General features: G+C 42.0%; 1 protein-coding gene across 2 annotated transcripts in view; it reads left to right on the forward strand.

Annotated features, from left to right (window-relative positions):
• Positions 1 to 296: 296 nt before the first annotated feature.
• The window catches only part of FBXW8 (F-box and WD repeat domain containing 8), a 135,813-nt gene continuing 122,333 nt past the window's right edge, over positions 297 to 13,776 (forward strand). For both annotated transcript variants that reach the window (XM_088449240.1, XM_088449241.1), the window contains exons 1-2: positions 297 to 771; positions 13,027 to 13,131. In XM_088449240.1, coding sequence (XP_088305366.1) covers positions 445 to 771; positions 13,027 to 13,131 — 432 coding nt within the window. In that variant the 5' untranslated portion in view covers positions 297 to 444. The remainder of the gene's footprint in view (positions 772 to 13,026; positions 13,132 to 13,776) is intronic.

Below are 13,776 nucleotides of genomic sequence, written 5' to 3' on the forward strand. Positions count from 1 at the left end.
TTATATGGGGGCACTACTACAGGGGCTTAACTATGGGGGCACTACTACAGGGGCATTATATGTGGGCACTACTACAGGGGCATAACCATGGGGGCACTACTACAGGGGCATAACTATGGGGGCACTACTATATGATTTCCTTCCTTTCAAATCAAGGGGGTAATGTTGACGTATCTAAATATATTTTGGGGTAAACGGTAAAACAGTTCCCTGACCCCTGGTGTATATGATGAGAATTTACTGTTTTATGTAGGAACCATTGTTTTGTTTCTTTTTCCTAGTCGGAACGATATAATTGTTGCACCGTTTCTCTCAGGGTGCACCAGGCCGCATCGTTCCCTAGCAACAGAACGTTTCCCTGCGGTGGGGACCAGCACCTGGCTACCCACTCATGATGCCCATAGCGAGGCAGACGTAGCAGTAGATCACCGGCCCGGGGTCGGCATGGCTCTGGACGCTTCTCTGGAAGAGTTCCGCAGCCGCTGGAGGGCAGAAATCCACGGGGAGCCTGCAGCCCCTGACATACCACCGTCTCCTAAACGCAGGCGGTCCCGTCCCAGCCCAGAGCCCGCACCGCCATGCCAGGAGGGACAGGCCTGGCACTGTGTTCCCGGCTCACCGGCTGCAGATGCCGGGGAAGAGGTCAGCCGCTGCCTGGAACTCGCAGAGCGGCTGCTGGAGGAGAAACCACCGAGTCAGTCAGTGGGATCAGAGCGGCCGCCGACGCCGAGAGCAGCCCCCAGCCTGGTGGAGCAGCTGATCCATGACCTGGTAGGGTCTGCATAGCATATACACTATATGTAGGGATCAGCACTTTCACAATACAATAGGTGACTTCCCAGCATCACAGGCTACTAATAAGCTGGCACAGGGCCTGCAGACTGGCATCCAAGTGGACATACATGTATACTTTGCTCATCAATGACAGTGGAGTAAACATGGTGAAAGTGTGAACAGAATCTATAATATTGTAATACTCCCGATATGTACTGTAGCAAGTGAGACTTCTGACTAGGGAATTGCAACTAGTCAGGAATCACATTCAGGCTGGTAGGGTGATGCCTGTGATCTGGTGCACGCTTATGCCACATTTATCATAGCCCTCAGAGTGTGTGTTTTTCTATGCACTCCTCTAGGGCTGAGAACAAAAATATGCAATTTCAGGGCGATTTGGTTTGCAGTTGCTGGCGTTTCAGTGCCATTTCATTGTCCGCAATTGAATACACATAAATAAATAACAATTTTCCCAAACAGAAATAACATGCTGTGTAGGAAGAAACAGTTTGCAATAGTTTGTTCGGGCATAGCAGTGATGGGCAACCTGATACAAGGGCTTCATGACTTTCATGTACCTCATATTACCCTTAATTTGAATAAACAGCCTGAAAAACAAACTTAGCACAGCGACATGCCCCATTAGAAAATGCTCTCCAGTGCCCCTCACTGGGACCAAAATTCTACATAGAATTTTGACTTGCTCCAAAATAACCCCACTTGCCATATGACAGTGTTGGCTAACCTTGACACTCCAGCTGTTATGGAACTACATAACCCAGCATGCACTGCTACAGTTTTGCTATTAGGGCATGCTAAAACTGTGGCAGGGCATGCTGGGATATATAGTTCCACAACAGCTGGAGTGTCAAGGTTAGCCAACACTGCCATATGATGTCCCCATAAGATCTCAACTCCCACATGTGCTCTGAAATCCCCCCACACGCCACTTGGACCTCCTCACATGTACCCCACATGCCATTCAGGGTAAATAGACTCTCACACCGCGCCCACTTTTACTTACTATACTCCTAACTCTGAACTGTGTCGATTTTTGAGGGATGATTCTGAATTCTGGACCTCTTATATATGTAAACATATCAGCACCAACGTAACCACCACCTATATTCTATGTGACTTTCAGCTAACCAGTGTTAAGTGCAAAGGATCTGGCATGGAAGCTCACTGTTCAGTTAAAATCGTGTATCATATGTACCCACACACATATATATTGCAGCTTTGTGCACTGCAATGTGGATGTTAAGGGACTGCTATCACGCAATATGATGTCAAATAGATTTCACTGTACTGTAGCTCTGTTAAAGTCAGTTACAGATGTGCGACTTTTTGCGAGTCGGAAAATATTCGCCGTATTCAATTTCAAAGACTTTCCGCATACGCGAAAGCGCAATGTAATAGGCGAAAAAGATTTGCCTCAATAGCAGGTGAAAAAAAGTGCAGAATTGCGGTTTTGGGGTGCAAATGTGCGGAGACCACTTGGGACAGCCCCCCAAAGGATAACTGTGTCAAAAAATCCCTAAAAAAAAGTGAGGAACACCACAAAAAAGAACTTTGAAAATGGGGGTGAAAAAGTACAAAGTGGGGGTACAAACGTAAAAAGTAGCAAAATAGACTTTTTGGGGGTCTGCAAGTATGGGTGTGATGTTTATTTTATTACAGTTGATTGCTGAAGGTGCATTTTTTTTTTTAAATCACTTTAGCGATTTTTAACCATGCTTGCACCCATTTTCAAGTGCCCCAAATTTGACAAGACTGCTTATTTTCACAAAAAAAACTGCTTAATGCTATTCTTCACCACTTGTGCAAAGACGCTATTTAGAAGCAATTGACAGCATTTAAGTACTCCAAATAGCTTTCTTATGTCTAATCGGTAACATCTATATTGATCCCCAGTTAGTGCATCTTTTGGGGGGTGTCAGGCTGATTTCCCCATTTCTGACAGCACTTTTTGCTTGTTTGAGTTTCGCCGAGATGCGTTTTCGCATACTTTGGAACTGAATACAGCGAATAGCGGGGGCGTGCCCGATATGTTTCCGTGTCCAAAACACGTGAAGTCGGCGAAAAGTGCGGCATGCGAAAAAGTATTGTGGGTGCAAAACTAATTGAATACGGGCCTCAGTGTCTATACACTATACGGCGTAAGATGCCCTGCGTGAGGTGTTCCGAGAGGAGTAGTGTTCTGTATTTTTCGGAAAATTTTGCATCTTATTCACAAACGCAGCGAAACACCACTCGCAGTGTACTAGAGACTTTGGCTGCGAATAACCACACAGGAATTAGTTATAAACACGTACAATAGTCATAGATAAAACACAAGGGAACTTGGCGTGAGAAAAAGCTGCAGCCCCTTGCATTGTAAGCCCTTCTTGCACAGATTCAGACTGTCGCACACAGATATACAATGTTGCACATCAAATTGATCAGTGCAAGTCAGCAATATAGTTATATTGCTCCCAGTTTTATTTATGCAAACAAGACGCACATTTTGAGCGAGAAGGACGGCGTGGCTGAGCCGCCTGGGACCTGGTGCATTGAGAGGGGTTATTGCCATTACAAGGGCAACAATGAATGAGGACACATCTGTGTTACTTTCCCAGTCTGCAGCAGACAGCTGGAATTCCTACCAGGACATGTACTGGTGGGATCTCATATTGGTCATTAAGCTGAGACGCAATCGTTGTGAAACCATTGCCTCTGGGCCAAACGTAATAGGTCTCCGATTTGGCAAAAGGACAGATTTTTCAACAATTTTGCCTCAAAATTTAAAGCCAGGCTGGTTTTCCGTTTAAAAAAAACCAAAACAAATATTAAAACCTTGTGGCAAAATCGCTGAAAAATCTTAACTTTTCTTATACTTGCCTGTGTGTGTGTGTGTGTGTGTGTGTGTGTGTGTGTGTGTGTGTGTGTGTGTGTCACCCAATCCATGCTGTACATTTCTGCAAAGCTAGACTTGCTGTCTTATATGGTTTGCTTCTATGTTAGACAAGGCCCTCCTAGCATGTTTAGGAGTGAAAGATGGCACAATCAATGGGCTCAGTGACGTTTAAAACAATCCGATTAGCTCAGGCTTATTGTAATGTGCAGCCTTAGATATATAGTAATGTAAAATAGTGGCTGTACTCACATTTAGTAAAAAGTAGAGAATGTATGTACAGATGTGTCTACATTCATCTTACTTTCTCGTTAAACAGCCCTTCGAGTTGCACCATGGCGTGACTCGGTAGCCCAGAGGGTCTTTCTGTGCGACTTTTTACCTTCAAATGCATTTTATCTTTAAAGCAAGCAGCTTCTGCTAATTAAAATTGTATGCGGCATGCCTATAGTCTGTGTGCGTCTGCAGGTGTATCTGCATACAAATTCTACATTACAGTGTCACAGCTGCTGTCACTGTAACATAGCATTTCGCATGCAGATACACCCGCAGTTGCACACAGAATATAGGCATGCCGCATATCATTTTAATCAGCAGAAGCTGCTTGTGAGTCCTATTCACATCTATTGCAAATAAGTATTTGAAGGTGAAAAAAGTCACATGAAAAGACGCCCGGCGCTACTGAGTTGCACAGCATGCATCTGTTAGGTTTAACACAACTTGTAGGGCAAGGACGTAAGATGTATGTGGTCACATCTGTAAGTGCCTCCACTAAGCAGCATAGGAATATACAGTGTGTGTATATATACACAGTGCCTTGCAAAAGTATTCACCCCCTTTGCATTTTTCATGTTTTGTTGCCTCACAACCTGGAATTAAAATGGATTGTTTGAAGGTGTGCACGCTGAAGTTTTCTGTTACGTTGTCCTAAATGTTGTTTGATTCACAATATAAAAAAAACACAACTTCACAGTTGTAGTCATGTTCTGTGAATGAAATGATGCACACCTTCAAACAATCCATTTTAATTCCAGGTTGTGAGGCAATAAAACATTAAAAATGCAAAGGGGGGTGAATACTTTTGCAGGGCACTGTATGTGCCTCCACTAAACATCTCAATATATAAAGCAATATATAAAGAAGTACCTCCACAATACGAAATAAATATATAGTCTTCATTCTAGCACCCTGCACCTGTCACAACCCGTGCAGTTTCTCTTTCCTGTCTGGGGTGTCACTCTCTGCTCTGGTGCTTCTAGCACACTCAGCTGCTGCAAGAAACTGCTGATCCACAGACCAGTGTGTTCTTGAAGTAACTGAGCAGAGAGTGAAACCCCAGGTAGGAAAGAGGAACTGGACAGGTTGTGACAGGTGCAGGGTGCTAGAATGAAGACTAAATATAGAGGTAAGGTAAAGCAGTTACATAAAAGGAATACAATACAGTAATGATATGTAAACAATTATTGAGGAAGAATTGTTTACATACAAATGACCTATACTCCTACCGTGTAAAACAGCACAAATCATCAAAGCACCATCCTCCCTTTTAAAAATGATATTGTGTAAGGTCTGGAACACATTATCAGGATTATTTGTGATTTAGGGTTTTTTCCAGATAAGGGAATTTTCTGTAAATTATAAAATGATTCCTGCCTTTCCCCACACTGCACTGGCACAGTGGCAAACCTTATAAATTAGCTTAGCATCTGTGATCATAGTGATTGTTAGAGGAGGAATAAAATCAGTTTACGTTTTCCTGCATTTCCGGGTGTTGGAATTTTCTGAGTTCTAGGTTAGAAATCCCATTATATGGTTTTGCAAGAAAATAATATACAAATCCATGTCTACATATAGCCCATATCCAATTTTCTTCGGTGTTACAGGTTTGCCCATACAAGATGATAAGGAATCAGCGACTACATGTGGGTCTGAGTTTGAGCAAGAGTGAGGTTACTGTACCCAGAGCAGAGTTAGTAACTAAAAGAAAACTCAAATGGATTTTACTTTATTATTTATTGAAGATAAAATATAACCTCATGAAGAAATCATGTGTACAAAAGTACTGGCATCAAAGTGGACCTAAATATATGGTTTGCTTAGCCCTGGTAATGGATCGTCTATCCCACAGGTTCCCAATCTCTGTTCCCAGAACACCAAACAGTTCATGTTTTCCAGGTCTCCTCACAGAATCACAAGTGAAATAATTATCTCCACCTGTGCATCTTTTAAAATGTGTCAGTGAGTAATGAATATACGTGTGCACCTGCTGGGTGACCTGGAAAACATGACCTGTTTGGAGTTCTGTGGGCTGAGTTTGAGAGCCTATACCAGAGGTTCCCAAATGCGGTCCTCAAGGCACCTCAACAGTTCTGGTTTTAGAGATTTCCATAGTTGACCGCAGTTGGTTAAATCAAATTGACTGAGGTACTAATTAAGTCACCTGTGGTCAAGTATGGATATCCTTAAAACCTGGACTATTAGGGTGCCTTGAGAACAGTGTTTGGGAACCTCTGCTCTATACAGAGATTGTTCAATGAGTCTTGCGTTTCATTCAAATACCACTTTTCAAATTTGAGCTACTTCATTGTTTTTGCTTTGTTCTGCTTTTGTTACTCCTGGCTAATATTGTACAAAAGCTGTACTACGCTAGTCTTTTTCTGATGGCAAAGTAACACATTTTTATTACATCCAACTAATCTCTCTCACTGTAGAATGGTGGCCTTATTAAAATTGTTTGGAAATGGCCCTATGATCCTTCACAGACTGACAAACGGTACTAATTGCTTCTCTGAAAGTAATTCAGTTGTCCTTTTTCCTTGGAATGATATTAAATCAAATTTATATATGGATTTAGTTATTAACAAATATATTTTTATTATAGCGCACACAGATTATGCAGCTCTTACGTACAATATTTAGTCATTCACATCAGTCCCTTCCATTGAGACTAATAACTTATGCCCCGCCCACCTTCGGGGGTCCGAAACCGTTGCTAAGTAGCAAGAAGTTGGGTGTTGATTTCTATTTTATTTATTTATTTTCATGGATGACTGGCAAGAGAGCTGCGGCTTCAGCGATCTCAACTGTTACAACCACCTCTTTTCTTTGGGTTTTCTTGTTGTTTGCATAACTGCGAGTTAATGTATTTGGAGGTTCATATATCTTTAATTAAAGTATCAGGAATATTGATTTGTGGCGGGTCGGTTTTGAAAATGTAAATTTTCCATTTTTTTCTTCTAAAATGTGGCTTTAAATGACTGCGCTTTTATACATACATGAAATGTTCCTCCATAAGTGACTTATTTCCATCGTATAGGTTTGGCTTTGTTTGAGAGAAGCAGGCTTTGGATACCACACTTGTAGTAAAGTGAACGTAACAACAATTATCAGTGCAAGGTTTCATAATAGCATTCTCAATAGCCAGTATCAATACGGCGTCAAGTGCCATGTGCAGGTTTCCATGTTTTGGTGGCCATGAGTCTCAAATGTGACTTTCCAAAGAGCCACATCATTAACTAGAAGCTAAAATTAATATTTTAATGTTTGTCTGTGTGCTCTTAATTGGCCTGGCAACATTAGAGAATCATTTAGCCAAACTCGGAACTAACAGTGGAGTTGCTTTCTAATCGCCAAGTCAACAGGCTTTGATTACATAAATTAAGCAGTTAATTTGAGCCTGCTCCCATTTGCTTTCTTAAATGGATAACAAACGTCTGTGCTTAGCTCCGGCTGCTCAGAGAACTTGCTTTTGTGCCCAAGCAGCATGGCCTAAAAACAAACTACTTTTCATTTGATACTAATTTTATGGGTCCTGCGGTTGATAATCCCTTTGTTTGAATGCACATACTCGTAGTTTCTGAGGACAATAGAGTTTTCTGTGACAGCACTAGACCACATTGGTAGCACTGCTAACCCTCTCAGTGGAGCTTGCCAGCTTATACTGTGATTGTCAGATATTTGGGAGCATCAGCAAAGTTTGAGTAATGCTGTAGATTGCCATGAAAAAGCCTACGGTGAATGAAATTAGTAGTTGCTATTAACACTTTGTGAGTAGACTCATTACAGCAGTTGGTGCTGATCTACCCTCATACCCTTGTGTGGCTAATCTTATCTTGGTGTATCTATCATGTGTTTCCACAGCATTTTAAAGTTGTGAATAACGTATTGTTATTTATTTATTGAAACAAATTAAGATTGGCATGTATTACTTTTACACCTGTTATGGTGGCAACCGTTTAGAAATATGTTAACTTACCTTGACAAAATATCGAAACCAGTTGTTGGTGTTCCTGTCTATACTTAAAAGTTCTGTCATTGATCAACAATGTGTAAATTGTAATACTCTCTTATACTATAGATTTTAATTTGGAACATTGTACCTAGATCTCTGTTCGCTCTGGTTGGACTGTGCATTCCAGCTGGATTGCCAGCTGGTATATCTAGTATATGTTTGGTTGAAAATGAGCGACCAAGGTTCTTAAACACGGTATTAATCGTGAAATTTAAAAGAGAGGAATATAATAAATAAATAAAGTCAGTTCATACGTGAAAAGAAAATTTAGCAAAATCAACAATTCTAAAGTACAAAGTGTCTGTAAATGAAAAACAATCAGCTATTTTACTGATTAAATTCAGAAAAGTGTCTGGTGCCTTTATGTAGACAGACCCAACTATCTTAAATAAAGTGTCTAGTATATCAACATATCTATATGGTCAGATCATAAGTAACATGCAGAAGTGGGCAGCACAGACGGTGTAATGGTAGCATTACTGCCTCACAGCACTGAGGTCGTTGGTTCGATACCCACTACGGCCCTAACTGTGTGGAGTTTGTATATTCTCCCTGTGCTTGCGTGGGTTTCCCCCGGGTACTCCGGTTTCCTCCCACACTCCAAAAATATACTGGTAGGTTAATTGGCTCCTAACGAAATTACCCATAGTGTGTAAGTGTGTGCACATGTGGTAGGGAATATAGAGTGTAAGCTCCACTGGGGCAGGGACTGATGTGAATGGCCAAATATTCTCTGTAAAGCGCTGCGGAATATGTGTGCGCTATATAAATAACTGGTAATAATAATAATAATAATAAGTGCCCATATGTTGGTTAAAAAAGAATTTAATAGACTTTAATAACAATAATTAAAAACATCAGTATTTATATTAAGCAGGGACACTGCCCATGATAAAGGTGGGGGAACGAGTCAGAGGATTGTCTATTTCCTGCACTGCCCTAGGAAAATAGACAGTTGCTATTGTTTTAGTACCTTTTTGTGCAACAGTGTTTTTTGTAAATATGCTGTTTTAGGTCTTAAAATGGAAACTGATTATCATGTAAGGAAATTGTATTGCATTTTTTTAGTCCAAGATATGCTTTACTTAACAAATACATGAGTACAAGCAGACCTACACTCAAGTACCATGTACAGCATATGAAAGGAGCAAACATTATAATTTCATGCTGTTCTGGCTCTACTCAGTAGCAGGGTTGGACTGGCCCACAGGGGTACAGCGGAAATCCCTGGTGGGCCCCCCGGGTCTGAGGGCCCACCCCCTCCTTTAGGTGTCAGGTTCCAGACCTAAAATTATAATTATCATTTATTTATATGGCGCCACAAATGTTCCGCAGCGCCTTACAAAGTACATAAACAAGTTGTAGACAAGCGACTTACAGAACAATACAATAATCCAGGACATGGATAATATATTTTGCTACATTAGTGACCATAACACCCAGATAAGCAACAGAGCATAAGAAACCAAGTGTTAGGTGCCCTAGTGGTGAGTAAGAAGTAGATGAAACTAAAGTAGGGAGAAGTACAAGAGGGTAGAGGGCCCTGCTCGTAAGAGCTTACATTCTAAAAGGGGATACATTGTTACTCTATTAGATGCTCAGTTACCTGGTGGAGTAGAATCACTGATCAATATGGGTGCTTGGTTCCTTTCTATAAAAGCTACACCAAGATTTGACTATTGGTTAGTGACATGTGGTGGTTGGCCACACCCCTTAAGCATGGGCTCCTATCACTGCATTCCCCCGGTGGGTCCTTCATGCCCCAGTCCGTCACTGCTCAGTAGGCAGGTGTTCTGTGTTCATGCAGTGTTCAGTGTATGTAAAGGATGTAACGAGTAACATGTGAAGAATATAAAAACAAGTTTATAGCCTGTAGGATCTCATGTGTTTAATGATGTATCCTGTGAAAGAGTCACAAAACAATACATTTTTTATTGCACCGTTTTGAGAGCTGAAGGTGCCCACACACATAGCGACATTTTACACGATTTGGCCGATTTCGACGAATCGAGACGACGAATCGGGTAAAAAAGGTACAAATCGTGAGTTTATACTCACGAGCACGATGCCGATGCGCGTCCCCGCTCGTCGTACATCGCATCTTCTGATCTGCCGTGCTGTAGGGCAGATTAGCCAATCTGGGATACAATGCATTGGCTGCAAGATGGATCTTTAGTCAGATTGGACATTTTTAACTCCAAATCGTGATCACGATGGCAAGGGAGCTCCCGTGAAAGTTCATGAGGAAATTGGCCATAAAATCGTATCGTGAGGACATCGGTATGTGTGTGGGCACCTTTAGTGTGCAGAAAAATTTTGACTACCAAGAAGACTAGTAAGAACAACAAATAAAGTGTGTCATTGTATGTTCTCCCTGCGTTGGGTTGTCTTCCGCCTTACAAAAACATACTTAATAAGTTAAATGGCTTCTGAATAAAATTGTTCTCTAGTGTGCTTGTGTGTAAGGGAATTTATCAGTGCTATCTTATCCTTACGAAGAATAGGTACACCTCTAGGTTACAAGGTTATAGAAGATTTATCGTAGCTTCAATACTCTAGGTAGGTTTTCAGTCACGTATTCTATTTATTTCTGAAATAATTTCATAGATTTTTTTTTTTCTGTTTCTGCAAATAACTAGGTACACACTGGAGCGACGGGTTTTCGTTCCCGACATCGGATCAAATGCCCATCAACAGTGCTTGTGCATCCACACTGGTCGACTTTAAGGAACGACGTAACAATCATCATTCATTAACAACGCACTGGCTGTTAGTGATATCGCTAGCTTTGATGTGCAGCACATCAAACCTGGCAAACGTCACTAGCGACATATCACCTACCACTGAGCGATGTAGATGATATGTCGTTACGAAACGGCATATCGGCCTGACATCGCTCCAGTGTGTACCCAGCTTAAGAATTTAAATTTGTACCCTGAAAAAGTCTTTGGCCTCTACAGCGCTGCGCAGTTGGTGGTACTGTATAAATAAATGCTGATGATGATGATGATGATAATGGGTCTAGTGCTACTGGTACCTGTTGAGGGAATTTAGTTCATTTTATTTGTTAAACTTAGTGAAGCTTAACAAACCCCACAAGGGTCAGGTTCAGTCTGCAGGCAAGCTTTTATATTTGTTATATGCAACACCGATTATTAACAACATGTAGGTATAGTAGTGTTCCCGCTAGGCTGTTTTAGCGGGGCGAGGCGCCCTGCCCTCCTTCTGGAGGGCAAAAAGCACCCTGCCCTCCAGGAGGAGGGCAAAAAGCGCCCTGCCCTAACAGCCTGCGTGAGCCGTTCTCACCCGCGGGACGCAGTGTCCCGAGGGTGGACAAACATGCGGTGACCCGGTCACCGCCGGGGAATAGACGCCGGGCGCATGCGCCCGGCGTCTTTTCTCCCTTTCTGCAGCGCTTGGGGGCTGCCCGGCATGTCCGTAAGCGCCGGGCACGCCCCCAAGTATGACGAAAAGGGGAACGCGTCTTATAGACACGCCCCCTTGTCGTAACCACGCCCCTTTTCGGACGCGCGCGCGCACAACATTGCCCTCTCTAGCTCCGGCGCCCTGCCTGCCGCCGGAGCTGAGGGAACACTAGGTATAGTAAAGGATGTTATTTTTTTTTGTATAAATCTCTGAGAAATAAAGCATCTTTGAAGTGGGTTTTTAGAGCATGATTGATTGTGAAGAATGTGTAATTTTATGTCTGTACTGTACACCAGATGGTGATATATGAACTACAATACAAATATTCAAAGGGGCATCTTTCTATGCAACCTTCCTTCTACCGTCTTGTACTAGACGGTGAGTACTGTGCATCCCATCGTGATGTCCGTAAGAGCTACATGTTATCACTAGTACAAGTCTCCAGATCCATCAAAGCCACAGCCCCATTCACTCCCATCAACACTAACAAAGGCAAATCCCAGGGAAATGTGGGCCAGACACTTCCTCCCTTTTTAATTGTAACCATATTAAGGGTTTAACATATCACACAAGGGGGAGATGTACTAAGCCGTGGAGAGAGAAAAAAGTGCCAACCAATCAGCAACTAGCTGTCATTTTTCAAACACAGCCTGTAAAGTGCCAGTTAGCAGCTGATTGGTTGACACTTTATCTCTCTCTAAGGCTTAGTACATCTCCCCCTTAGTACAGATTGAACACTATATTAGTAAATAATGGAGTCATCTACAATGAGGATGGGACCATTTTTTACATACTGTAACGTGGGTAAACCAACACCTATTGAGTACCATCTGGTTGCATAGAAACATGCCCCTTACAATATTTTGTATTGTACAGTTTATACTTATATTATTGCCCTGTAATTAAATGTATATCAGTTATTATATATGTGGCCAACTATTGTTATCATTGTTTAATTAGCATATAGTACATGTTTATTCATCTAACAAATACTATGTAAAGTAGTTTTCTGGTAGCAAACCATGGGGGAGATGTATTATAGCGTCATGTTAAGTGTCGCTATATCGCTACCTGCATAGCCTCCTTACCGAGGCAAAGCAGGAAGCACTAACGATGGGATGTATGAACATCTCACTAACGATGGGATGTATGAACATCTCATCGGCCGGAGCAGGATAGTGAGTACACAGCGCATCAGCCTGGTGCTGATGCACTGTGTCTCAGTCCCGGCCAGCTCCACTAAGCATGCGCGGGATCTCAAAAGTATCGCGAGATTCCGCGTGCAGCCCTGGATCCGGCAGCCACCACAGCAGGGAAATGGCATCGCCAGGCTCTAGCTCAGCTGCAGCTTGCGGGACGGTCAGGCGAGATGACCGGTCATACATTGCCCAGGCTATCGGCGCTGCTATCTACAAGATAGCGCCCCTGTCCTTTACCGCCAAACCCCCCAATCATACATCGGGGAGAAGCGGTATCAGCGCACATAACGTGTGCTGATGCCGCTTCATAGATACATCTGCCCCCATATTTCTCATGGATTTTCATAAGCTCTTTTATAGGTTTAGGTGATAAAATATGATCTGAGGATTGGAACTGTGTTCTTTTACGTTACACTGCAATTAATATATATGTTTTTTTGTAGAATGAAATAAACGAAATACCGTTCTTTGATATCCAGCTGCCATATGAAATTGCCATCAAAATCTTTCAGTACTTGGGCAGGAGAGAGCTAGGAAGATGTGCACAGGTTTGTATATATTTCTCTTGTATTGTCTTATCGAGCACATTTATTATAAGCTCTACAGAGTTTGCACCTTTAACTGCTCCACACAAGGTGGACGTGGTGAGTATACAGCAGCTGAGCACTGTCCCTGCACCTGGGAGCTGCTTGTCCATCTGTATGCAATATCACACCACAGTCACCAATGTTTCATTGTCATAACTTTATCGCTCTCATTATTTGCTAATCACATACATAACACTGCTGTTACATACTAAGATGTACTCCCCGCATCACAGAAGATTGTGGTAATTTGGCTACATTTGTTTTGATATATTTTGCTGGTGAGTTTAAAACGTAGAGTGACCTGACAGAAGAGTCACCCGCAAATAATTTAGTTTGAACCATCAAGTTCCTAACAGATTGGATGTTATCATATTGAGAAATAATAAATAAAGTAATTTATTGGTTCTTGAACAAATATCATGTACTCATGTGTAATGTAGGGGTTCAGTTGCATGGTTTTACATCAAATGAAATAGTTTGTAGCTCCCTTGCAGTTTTAAATGCTGTTTTTTACTTGTTTAAGCATGAGGGGCATTCAGTGGCATACAGGGCACCATACAGTTTAATTGGGTTGTAAGCAGCCCATAATCAATTGGCATTTAAACT

Source organism: Taudactylus pleione, unplaced genomic scaffold, assembly GCF_031769625.1.
Source record: "Taudactylus pleione unplaced genomic scaffold, aTauple2 ptg000479l, whole genome shotgun sequence".
Taxonomy (NCBI): Eukaryota; Metazoa; Chordata; class Amphibia; order Anura; family Myobatrachidae; genus Taudactylus; species Taudactylus pleione.